The 12,801-nt window shown below is 34.2% G+C and overlaps 1 protein-coding gene across 1 annotated transcript in view; it reads left to right on the top strand.

Moving 5' to 3' along the window:
• Positions 1-507: 507 nt before the first annotated feature.
• Positions 508-12,801, top strand: part of LOC134269494 (kinetochore-associated protein 1-like) — a gene marked incomplete at its 5' end in the record, with an annotated part of 56,323 nt that continues 44,029 nt past the window's right edge. The window contains 8 exons of the mRNA XM_062751697.1: positions 508-560; positions 669-731; positions 5,684-5,759; positions 5,890-6,015; positions 7,197-7,286; positions 7,580-7,648; positions 7,774-7,835; positions 8,047-8,155. Of these exons, the coding sequence (XP_062607681.1) occupies positions 508-560; positions 669-731; positions 5,684-5,759; positions 5,890-6,015; positions 7,197-7,286; positions 7,580-7,648; positions 7,774-7,835; positions 8,047-8,155 (648 nt within the window). The remainder of the gene's footprint in view (positions 561-668; positions 732-5,683; positions 5,760-5,889; positions 6,016-7,196; positions 7,287-7,579; positions 7,649-7,773; positions 7,836-8,046; positions 8,156-12,801) is intronic.

Raw genomic sequence — 12,801 nt, 5'->3', positions numbered from 1 at the left:
TTTGAGATAATACAAACGCTTAATAAAGCAACAAAAATAAAACGAAGTTTTATATATATACATGTAAATAAACATTAGTAGTAATGACTTTGAAAACTGCAGTCCGAAGTCAAGGAACATAGTTCATTAGCGTAAGAATTTTTGATAATCAGTGTTATTGTAGTTCTCTACGCATACGAGGTAAAGCAGGAGAGGGAACCAGCCTGGCCTGTTTGTTTACATTCAGCTGCGGTACCAGATTAATTCTGATTCTGACAAAATCGGACCGTAGTATTAGGATTGAAAAACTCACTGTTAGTGTCTTATCATTTATATTGATAGTTTTAAAATAATTTTTTCATCAGAATATAAACGTGATTCGTTTAAGAAATTCATTCTACTCTGTAAATGAGACCGGCTCTCTGTACCTCTGAGTACTTTGATTATTTAAATGCTTAGTTATTATACTGCTTGGTAAGGTAACTTTGAAATAAATATTGGGTACACATCTCAATAATAAATATTGCATGTATTTTCTTTCAGGAATATTTATTTGTTGTCGAGTGTTGCCCTGATGTAGAGTAAGTGTTTATGCATTTTATCGTTTTCATAGATTTATCCATTTCAATAGAAATATGAGATTCAGAGGATTTCATTAATAATTAATGTTAATTGCAATCTGTGTTTAGATGTCCCAATCTGGTGTCAACAGTAAGATTTCGCTGTCTAACTGAGACCAATCCAGAAACCAGGTAACTATAGCTAATGTGGACAATTTTTTAAAGATACAAATTAAATAGAGCTTTGTTATAAAGAACAAAGTACGGTATTGGCCAAAAAATGCCAGCTGTCAGACCTGCTCCGTTTAAAACATTTTAAATAGCTTAGAATTTTTAGAATTAAATGATATATAATTTATATACCTGACTCATAAGTACGCATTGGAAAAATAACGCTCAATACTGTACCTTTTAAAACAGAATGTCGAGATTTTGCGAAGAATTTTGACGCGACGTCATATATACATGTACGTTTAACGTGTAGTAAGCGTTATCTGAAAATCCTAACTTACTCGCTAGGTCACAGTTTATACTAAATATAAAATTAAGAAATTAAGTTATTGATTTATTAATACATCATTGTTGTTTAGTATTTGCTTTTATTTTAAATTTATTTATTATCATTATTACTTACTGCAGCTCGACAAATGAAGAATTTCATTTTTTACATGTAATGATTAATTGTAAGACACAAAATATCATGATGGTTGTTGTGTGCAGCTCTTAGGTGAACTTAATTAACATGATTTAAATGATATCATGAGAACAATATTAACTTTTTATTTGCAAATAGGTCTATAGGACTGTATTAGGGTCCAAATACAGGGAAAAGCTTCATACATGTTTTAATCAGCACTCTCGACGAATATACACAGTAGTCGCCATCTTTAATTCCTTTCACACCACCTCTCAACATGGGATTGATAGAACTGCGCCTGAATAGAATTCCGGCGAACGAGATTGTAATTCTGCCAATTCCGAAAATTCAAGCTACCACTCAAGCACGCCCTAAATCATATATATAGGAATGCGAGGGATTTTGATCCCAATTTAAAAAAATATATAAGCACAGTTAACTTTTTAAAATCCGATAATGGGTACATGAAAACCGATTGTTTTCTGAGATATATTCATTTATATCCTGCTTTATGACAGAGGAATACTGAAAATTTAAATGTAACCCACCCCAACCCATCTCCCCCATTTGACTTTAATGAATTCTTATCATATATATATGCCTTACACAAACATTTTTGTTTTGATCAGACATAATAATATTTGATAAGACTGGAAATGAATAGTCAGAAAATGTTTTGATTCAAAAGTGTTTTTTTTTGGGGGGGGGGGGGGGGGTTAATAAATCGGACTTTCAGTTCAGACTGAATAACATAACAGGCATTCTTTCAATTCGGTTAAAAAGTTTTAAAAACCTTTTCGGAAATTATAATTGTTTTAGTATTCAATTGATTACTCTACTCGTTTCTCACTTGAAAGGCTTTCTACATTTTTATTTAAGTCCGTATAAATACTTACATACGTACAAGAGTCATTTTTATATATGTCTACATATTCAATACATGTTGACAATTATGTCGGATAAGTATAATCGCTGGTGGATTATTTTTCAGAATCCTCACCTTCTAGCAGCCGATGACATATATTTATTCCAAATTCCAGATGTTTTTATTTCACGTTTTTGCCTATTCTTATCAGGATCAAAATGTTTAAGTTATTAGTATCACTTTCCATCTTTTCATTTCTCGCAAAATTTCCTTGCTTGGTAGAGAATTGAGGCTATTAAAGAATTTTAAAAAATCATAGCTTCCTTGTGTCTTTACTTTTCTGACAATTGAATTTGTTATATGTGATTCTCAATAAACAAAAAGAATCTAATGGGCTAATTCACAGTAAAATACAGACAGGTATTTCCTGTATTTTAAGGATATACGAAGATGTAAAATCAATGTATTGTTCCATGAAAATTAAGTTATTTTAATCATTTTCCACAGGAATTAATGTTAATAAAGTAAACAAAACCAAAAACAAGAAACACCAACAACTTGCAATCCCCATATATTAGTACCCGGGAAACACGGGTCTTTCATTAGTTGGCCCATGACAACCCCCTCCCCCATAAATAGATATTCTCTTTTCTGAGAGCGTTGCAGTGACGTAGCATCATTTTTGAGCGTGATGAGGGGGGGGGGGGGGGGGGGGGGGCTACCAAAGAGAAAAAAAATTAACTTACCGGAAAAAAGATGACAAGAAAAAAAATAATGATAAAAAAAATTTTTAAAAACCCAAAATGGGGGGAAATTGTCCACACTCAGAAGTCAAATTTCGGGAAGGGGGGTGTAGAGGCCAACTTCTTTCAGTACTTTTTTTTTTCATGCATAATATACTACATGTACTTTACCCTTATTTCACTGTACTGTAACAAAAAGTTGGGGAGGGGGGTGGGGGCAACCGGCCTTTCAATGAACATTTCTAATAGTAAAATGTTTGGAAAAAAGTACCCCTTCCCCCTGTTGCTACTTGCCTACCTTGATTTTTTTTTATTTTGAAAGAGTCGCTAGCGTTTTCTTTAGCAGTTGTAGATTGGCTTTTCTTATTGTACATATGTAATTTCTTGTATTTCCCAATATACGCCGTACGGTTTCTGTTTTCTATAGTACAAAATTTAATGCATAATATTACTTGTATGGAGTGGTGGTATTTTATCTACATAAACATGTATTAATATGGTCGCAATATAAAAATTAGTGCAAAATATGAAAAAAAAAAATAGATGCTAGTTTTTCTACATGAACTTCATGATCACAAATTACAAACTGTATTGTCTATGCAATAGGAATTACCAATATACCTGGATTTACGTCGTGCGAAATGCATTTACATGTATCTGTGTATATAAAAGACGTACTGTTTACGAATATGACAGTACTTTTACAGCACATGCACTCAGATTTTTTTTCACAGGGAAAAACTAAACAGCATAGGTGTCCAAACACTTATTTCATTGCTGACAACTTTTAAAGACGATCTGCTTTCCTTCATAACAAGGAATCACGTGGGTTCTGTCTCATCTGTTTGACTCTCTACTGTTAATCTTTTAAAAGTCTGAAAATCCATGGATGAAGGGGGCAGGGGGGGGGGGGGCTTAGCTTGATCACAAGTCTAAAGCTGCTGAATGTCGCTGACCATTGTCAGATAAATTTCAGAATTCCATGAACATGCACATATATACATTGTAAGTCTTCTTTTTTTATTAACCAAATAAGCACCACCCTTTCCTGATATACCACTGGTTTCTAAATACCGGTATATATTTGTGTTACAAACATGTAATTTAAGACTGTGGACGATTCTGCACGAAATATTTGCAAAAAAATTCAATAGATAAACATTTGAGTTTGTATGCGCTGCAGCTATTTCGGACTATTAATGTGCATATGTAGGCCTACTATCTAGTTTTTGGGAACATTTTTACTTGGATTGATTTTTATGCGCCCGGATCGATAGATCCTGGGCGTATATTGTTTTTGTCCTGTCTGTTTGTCTGTTTATCTGTTTGCCTGTTTGTCTTTCTGTCTGTTGTCAACTTTAACCTTCGCCATAACTTTTGAACCATAAGAGATAGAGACTTCATATTTGGTTTGCTTACTCCACTAATAAAGTCCTTTCAAATGACATCAAGGTCAATGACCTTGTGACCTTGACTGTGACCTATATGCTAAAAATAGTTTTTTCCACTGTTTGTCATAACTTTTGAACCATAGGAGATAGGGACTTCATATTCGGTATACTTACTCCACTAATAAAGTCCTTTCAAACGACGACAAGGTCAATGATCTTAAGACCTTGACTGTGACCTGTATGCTAAAAATAGCTTTTAACACTTTTTGCCATAACTTTTGAACCAAAGGAGATAGAGACTTCATATTTGGTATGCATACTCCACCGATTAAGTTCCTTCAAATGACACCAAGGTCAATGACCTTGTGACCTTGACTGTGACCAATATGCTAAAAATAGATTTTTTGAACTTTGTTGCCGCCGGGCGCATAGTGTTTCACAAACACATCTTGTTTTCCAACTGATATCAACTACACAAGATTTACATCATGTAAATAATATTTATTTTTACATTCTAAATTGTATTTTTTATGGTTGTCGTATGATTGTTCGGAGGTCACACTATGATTAGTAAGACTACATACATTGAGGAAGACTCGTAAAAGAAAATATGATACTGAATTACTGAGGTACATGTATAACAGATTTTTTTAATTACTCTTGTAATAATTAAATTAAAAAAAAATTATTGTGCTCTTTAGTAGCTTTAATTGAGGCCTATAGGATATTTTAGTACTGTTTTTCAATAATACATGTACAGCCGGCGGACACTAGTATACGAACTTACAAGTGCGTACGATATACATACAGCATAAGCACAATCGGCATCTTTAACTACAATTTATTCTTTGTTTTCAAAATATTTTATTTATATTTATAGGTATTTATATAGTTTACTGTGTCCAGTGATGGGACTTGAAATAAAAAATCTCATTCTGTGTAAATTAAGCGTCATTGGCATCGAATCAGGAACATTGCGTCGGTAGAATATTTTCATCCGTATGCAAACTTTTGTAAAATTCATATTGATCACAGATGACAACCAACACTATTTTAATAGTGTACCTAAGATATGTAATGATGAACTTATATGCGGAATACAAAAGTGGTTGTTGCATGTGAAAGGGTCTAATTTCTGCAAAGATTACTCATTTTTCAGCATAATTTAACGATTTTGCACGACCATTCGATGTTTAGCGCGTATCAGTGACGTCATAGTTAAACATTACGTCATTTCTGTACCTGTGGAATTTACTTCGCATATTCCTTACTTCAATGCATAACATCAAAAAATGATACAAAGATGATTAAATTGTCGTATTATTTTCGGCGAATTACAGCGAATACCGTACTTTGTTCTTTCCATAATATTAGTTCTTCAGTATTGACTAATCTGCTTGTACTGCCTCTATATGATAGCTACATGCACTTTGGAGATTTTTGTTTGGACCTTCACAGATTTGTTGATGTTACATGTAGTTATTTATCATGGAATTTTTTTCCTTCAGACTATATCGTATCCTCTCTAAAAAGAAATTTGAAGAAGCAGTGCTGTTTGCCAAGATGTATCATTTAGAAATTGATGTAAGTGTAAGACTGCCTATGATATCATACAAAAGATACAAAACTCTTATAAGTAATAATATAATGTGACATTGCCTCCCTTGTTATTGTAGCACGTATATCACGTGACATTCCTCCTTTGTTATTGTAGCACGTATACAAAGTAAAAGTGAATTATCTGCTGGAGCAGTTATCTCCCTGGAATATGAAGAAATATACAGAAGAGACCACTAATGACCTTATACAACAACTCTGGGAATGTCTACAGTTTGTCAAGGTTAGTATTCTAAGATACGTTTATATTCTGTAATTCAATATATTGTTTGTTCATTTCTGATTTATAGAGTCACATGTACGTACAATGTGACTGGTGCCTCTAGCTTTGTACATTACGAGTGTCTCTCTCTTCATGCATCACATTATGCCTATCTGTAAAAGTAAACTAAGTGCTGTCTCAGACTTTTATCTTCTTAATACTCTCTATTTGATTCTAAATAATGCTGCTTTGTAATGAATGGCACAAATCAAAACAGATCAAGTTTTAAAATGGTTTAGTAGAACTTGATCTTTAAATTTTGCTTGTAAATTTTTTCTGGGTCTCATGTACTATGTAATCAGGGCTCTCGATTCTCTAAATCTGGGGCCGATATTCGGCCCCGTTCCCAATGCAAAAAATGTACTTTTTCCCCAAAAGAAAGGTGTAAATTTCCCAATTTCTATAGCAAAATATAAATTAGAAAATAAAGTCCATGAAACTTAATCGCAAAAAAAAAAACCCAAACAAAACACACTTGCAAATGAAAGTGAAACTGTATGACTATTTTATTAGTTCGCGCCAAATGCATTCGTAAACTGGTTCGGGGAACCAGTTTATTGTTTTTACAAAATGTGTACTAACTAAGAGTGCAGAGTATCTTGTCATTTTGGTTTCAAAAATAGACATTTCATTTAAATATTAGTATGATGCACCTAGAAACATACCCACGCTTCGGCATGTTCAGTTTCGCGCTGTATTGGTAAGCAAAATTGTCCATGTGATCGAGGAAATTCGGGACTATGTGACTAGCGACTGTCACTCAGAAAGACAGATAACCGCAATATCAAAACTCAGAGATAGTAATGACAAAGCTAATGTACTTTCATTAATAGTCTACGTACCCATGTTTGTTTTGTTTAACTGTTTATTCAAAACCAGAGTTAAATTGATGACAAAAAGCTAGAAAAGCAAAATTTGAGGATTTTTTATAAAGAATTTTGGTTATCCAACTTTTCCGAAAATGACAATAATTTTCCCAATTTGAACGGCCCCGGCCCCAGTCCCAAAAAGTGGTGTGAGAGCCCTGAATGTTTATGAAATGTTCATAATTGTATAGAAGGGAAGTAAAGTGAATAGTACAGTATTTTTTCCAGTCTTTACAGCTCTGTCATGAAGTTATACTGTGTGTTTGAATGTTTCAGGATGATCTAGAGCTGATAGAGAACTGTATGAACTCAGCCCTCCCTTCACTGGTCCTCACACAACAGATGTTGGAGCACTGCAGGAAAATGGTGACTGTCTTTAAAACATCCACCCAACAAATGCATGTCCATCACCCTCCCCCTCCCCCCCCCCCCCCCCCCCCCCCCAAAAAAAAAAAAAATAATAAATAAAAATAAATTAGGGAGGGGAAGCAAAGAAATTATGTGTTAAGTTTCTCTTTAACTTTGATTTATAATGTTCTAACAACAGTTTTACAATCGTAGAAATTACACATTGCAAACTGGAGAGAAAAAAAAAATAATGGTGAAATTATGGTTAAAGATGTTTGAATAATTGTTGAGATATTTTTTGATTTTCATAGTTGATGGAATTTCCAGAGCAGAAATTAGATTCCAAAGGCAAGAAAAAGCAGCACAGTTTAATCACCAAGGTAATTATGGAGAACTGTTTTAAAATGAGATGTTTAAATGGTTTAAAAAGGGTATCATATAAATGGTGTAAAAGGCACCATTAGCAGAGAAAGAATTTTGAATGCAATATTTTTTTTGGCTTCAGTTAAATGAAATCTCCAGAAGATTGAACACCTATCGTATGGCATACAGCTCTAATCAGTACAGGTACGAAAGGAAAATAAAGTCATGAAATAAAAGGAGAAGGCTAAAATAGGCTATGCCTGCTGCCCAATCCATTTATGTAATTCTTACATTATAAAATATGTTCATATCAAATCATGAAAAAAAAAAATGAACCTGAGATTTAATAATTAAAGGTACACTGTACTAAAAAAGAACAGGACATACTGATGTAGAGATTTTATTTGTTTTTTAGTGCTGACAACTGGGACCATTTCAGAAAGGCTGATCTACTAGAGGAGGCCCAACACAACATGAGGATGGGGAATCTTAGTGTGGGACTCACCATCTGGGTCCAGCATCAGGTAAATTAGGGGAATCTTAGTGTGGGACTCACCATCTGGGTCCAGCATCAGGTAAATTAGGGGAATCTTAGTGTGGGACTCACCATCTGGGTCCAGCATCAGGTAGATTAGGGAAATCTAAAAGTAGGACTCACCATCTGGGTCCAGCATCAGGTAGATTAGGGGAATCTTAGTGTGGAACTCACCATCTGGGTCCAGCATCAGGTAAATTAGGGGAATCTTAGTGTGAGACTCACCATCTGGGTCCAGCATCAGGTAAATTAGGGAAATCTTAGTGTGGGACCCACCATCTGGGTCCAGCATCAGGTAAATTAGGGAAATCTTAGTGTGGGACTCACCATCTGGGTCCAGCATCAGGGAAATTAGGGGAATCTTAGTGTGGAACTCACCATCTGGGTCCAACATCAGGTAAATTAGGGGAATCTTAGTGTTGGACTCACCATCTGGGTCCAGCATCAGGTAAATTAGGGAAACCTTAGTGTGGGACTCACCATCTGGGTCCAGCATCAGGTAAATTAGGGGAACCTTAGAGTGGGACTCACCATCTGGGTCCAGCATCAGGTAAATTAGGGAAATCTTAGTGTGGGACCCACCATCTGGGTCCAGCATCAGGTAAATTAGGGAAATCTTAGTGTGGGACTCACCATCTGGGTCCAGCATCAGGTAAATTAGGGGAATCTTAGTATGGAACTCACCATCTGGGTCCAACATCAGGTAAATAATAGGGAATCTTAGTGTTGGACTCACCAACTGGGTCCAGCATCAGGTAAATTAGGGGAATCTTAGTGTGGGACTCACCATCTGGGTCCAGCATCAGGTTAATTAGGGGAATCTTTCAGTGCTGTGCGATATTACCGATTAACCGGTGTATCCTGATTTCGTTCTTCACAATACGTATCGCGGTATTTATTCTGTGAATACCGGTTCAGGTTCGATATGCTATAAATTGTTACAAAAAGAGTTATTTGCCCTTTTCAAGGTAAAATATGGCAGCAAGTAATGTGAAGTTTAATCGGAAACCAGAGACATGTCTGTCAGAAACGAAAAGATGATAACTGTTACATGAAAGCCCTTCATGTTAAAGCTGAATCTGAAAATTACAACTTAATTCTTAAAGTTGTGCCACAAAAAACATAGCTTGCCACTTGCGTACACACAACGCAATCAGGAAGTTGCTATATCAACTCGAGATACATGTAATTTAAGTGTTTTCGTTAAACATTGATGAAAAGCAAAATGTATTAAAAATTTTATATTGTGATATATTGCAATACAAAATATAATATTGCAATGTATTGCAATACGATTTTTTCAGCCAGGATACCCAGCACTAGAATCATAGTATTGGACTAACCATCTTGGTCCAGCATTAGATAAATAGGGGAAATCGTAGTGTGGGACTCACAATTCTTTATACCAGAGGAAGAGATAGTCCAGTCAATGAACGACAGAATTTGCAAAACCTAAAACAAATTGCAAAAGAATGTTTAACACTATATTTACTTAATATATTAAGTAATTATTGCAGGGAAAAAAGTCGCAATTTGTATATCAAGGGGAAAGTGATTTTTATGGATCTTAAAATATAACATGTGATGTCACCGATCGCGAGAAATTGTCACATAAATGATGGACATATATAAAAGTTGTGCTCTTTGAAACTGATCTAATGTGATGAAAAAAAAACATGACGTAGGTTTACAGGCTTACAGACTTTAAGTAAATTCAAAACAACTTTTTTAAATCAAATCTCGACAATTTAGAATATTGATATGACTTTTTTGCACTCCATAAACAAAGTATCGTGTTTTTAAAGTTCAACAATTGAAAATGCACCGTTTTCACAATAAAATAGGATACAGATATAGGCTGAATGATGCTGTTAAAATCTGTAGATTTTTCAATTTAAGATAAAAGTACTCCCAGCATAATTATCATAATTATAAAATAGTAAATGACATTATATACCTGGTACTAGATGTCTAAATACAGCGAAATTTAAAGGTTTTACATAGTGCAGAAGAATGAATTGTACTGGGAGTGAAAATGTAAAAAATAATTCAATATTTTACAAATTAGTATCTGTTTGGGTTTTATAAACCTATAAATTAGTAGATATATACAGAAACAGTCATTATTTCCATCTGCAGGGGGGGGGGGGGGGCAAAATTTTATAATAAAAGAAATATTCTTCACTAGTGTACTAAGTATTTTTAAAAATTCAGAAAATCAACATACTATAAATAACATTTGATAATTTTATAAAATTATTAAAACATACTAATGTCTTTGGTTTTAAAAAATATTGAATATTGACAAAGCGGAATTCTATCGATATTTTCCTTCGGGTTATCTCGGACAAAAAAGTCAAAATAACCTTACAAATATAATGCAACATCATTGTTAGATCCAGAGGGATGGGGGTGGGGGTGGGTTGTTGGTTCCGATGGTTGGATCCCCCCATATTTTTGCAGTGAGAAAGACAGAGAGAGATGTTTTTATGTAACAAAGATATTTTACATCTTAAATTTTGAATAAAATAAGCATACTGTACATGTTATTCAAACTCTGTCTTTTCTGCTCGCTAAAAGATAAAGTTTCCCAGTTTTGCTTTCCTCCGTGAACCTGGGTACGACTATCAACACGTAACATGAAATAAGTGGAAGATTCAGGCAAATTTTAGCTATATCTATATGCCATTTCTAAATCATTTTCATAAAAAGTCATGAAAGGGGTTATGCAGGAGAGGATACCGGTATTTCCCTCTTTGAAGGGCCTGTTGTGTGATTCTATGCAATAGCAGTGGGGCACTGTAGCACCTCCCCCTTTTAAAAATTGCTGAACCTGTCCATGCAACCGCTTAATGTAGCCAATATTTAAAATTTTATGATAACCAAAGTAAAGTAGTCAAAGAAGTGAAATCTGGAGATCGTATACCAAAACTTTCTATACTTTTAATTCTTTATCTTATGCATAACTCGAAATCTGTTTCATATCTGAATTATCGGATGCATAGGCAACTATTTACTTTGAACACTTGCAAAATAATGCACAAAACAAAGTTCATATTTGGGTGAACAGAATGCAATGACAGAAACTAATGGTGAACATTGGATATCCAAGGTTAGTATACATTTATCATTAAGGAAGTTAGCAAGATTCCAGTTCCCCAAGACCAGGACTATTTCCCGAGACGCAGCGCCGAGGGAAATAGTCCTGGTCGAGGTGAACTGGAATCTTGATAACTCGGAGTTACTCCCTCAATTATATACTTTTTAACAATATAGGCCTTTTAACTTTCAGATTCAATTATTGTCAAACTTCCTAAATCCGTCACTACCTTAACTCCGTCACTTTCGGGAAACTACGCGCTGTTTCACAGTTTGTAAATAATCTGCATGGAAGCAGACCCAAACTTCGGAATGTTTAGAACCCCTTATAACAGTGTTGAAACTATCAAAATTGGGAAATTCAACTTTTCGTTCGATGATGTTCCATATGTAAAATCCTTTCTCGCCAAGCCCTGAACTATCTCGCCATCGTCTTTGGTACAAACCTGCAGTTTATGTCAAGATGTATTATAGTAATCCATTCCAGCATGCTGTTCCATGGTGTCCATTCACTAGCCATATCAGAAATGCTTTTTTTACACCATGTTAGATAATTTTTTAATTTAATGTACATTTGTACATAGAACTCTCCAAGCTAAGTGATGAATTATTATAAGTATCGTTGATTGGAGGGCTCCAACTGGTCAACGTCTAATCATCAGAAGAAAATAAATTTTAAGAATTTATTCATACAAGTTCAAATTTGTGTGTAGTGCTACTGGCTATCATAGCAATTCCACTCAAAATGTTGAAAATGACTACTAAAGGCATAGATATCTGTACATTTTTTAAATTCTTTTTTCTGTATTTTTAAAATAATTTCTTTTTATTTCTATGATATGTATATAAATGTTAGGGTCTGTTATTTTTTTGAGGTTCTTTATGTATTGTAAAATTGAATTTGTATGATCATGAAATCTCCGTAGGGGGGAAATAAAGATTGAAAAGAGAACCCTAGTGACGGAGTTAGCGTACGTTGGGGGAAATGGCACTGGCGTGATACACGTTCTATTTTAAAAGTGGTATTATATAAGCCAAGTCTTAGTATCTTTTTGTTAATATCACTAAAAACAATGTTTAAGTTTGTGTAACAAACAGAAAAGAAATCAAAATATAATGTGAAGAGAAAGGCGGGGCGTTTTCCGCTTATTTGGACGGAGTTTGGGTACTCCTGGATAATGTGACTGTACTGAGCTGTCGTACCTTTTTTTTTTTTATTTTGCACAGAGTCAAGGTAACACATCGATAAAATCGTAAATAATCAGCAACATATGAGCAAAATACCCTTCCAAAGCTTTGGTTTTCTTTGTAAAACCATAATTCTAATTAATATGTTGAATATGAGTATTATGTTTTTAATAATATACGTGTAAGATGCCTTATAGGAGATATGCGTCAGTGCTGTGAAGGCATTGAAACATAATGAATTTTCTCTACTACTTTTAAAAGTTGCGTGTCGAAATAAAGTAGATAGGAATAATATCTTTTTAAAAAGTTATTGAATTAAGATAGAATATTTATATTTACATAATATTA

Source organism: Saccostrea cucullata, unplaced genomic scaffold (assembly GCF_032062105.1).
Source record: "Saccostrea cucullata isolate Sc308-1 unplaced genomic scaffold, CSIRO_AGI_Scuc_v1 ctg1329, whole genome shotgun sequence".
Lineage (NCBI taxonomy): Eukaryota > Metazoa > Mollusca > Bivalvia > Ostreida > Ostreidae > Saccostrea > Saccostrea cuccullata.
The sequence above is the reverse complement of the archived record's forward strand: the minus strand, read 5'-3'. Positions and strand labels throughout refer to the sequence as shown.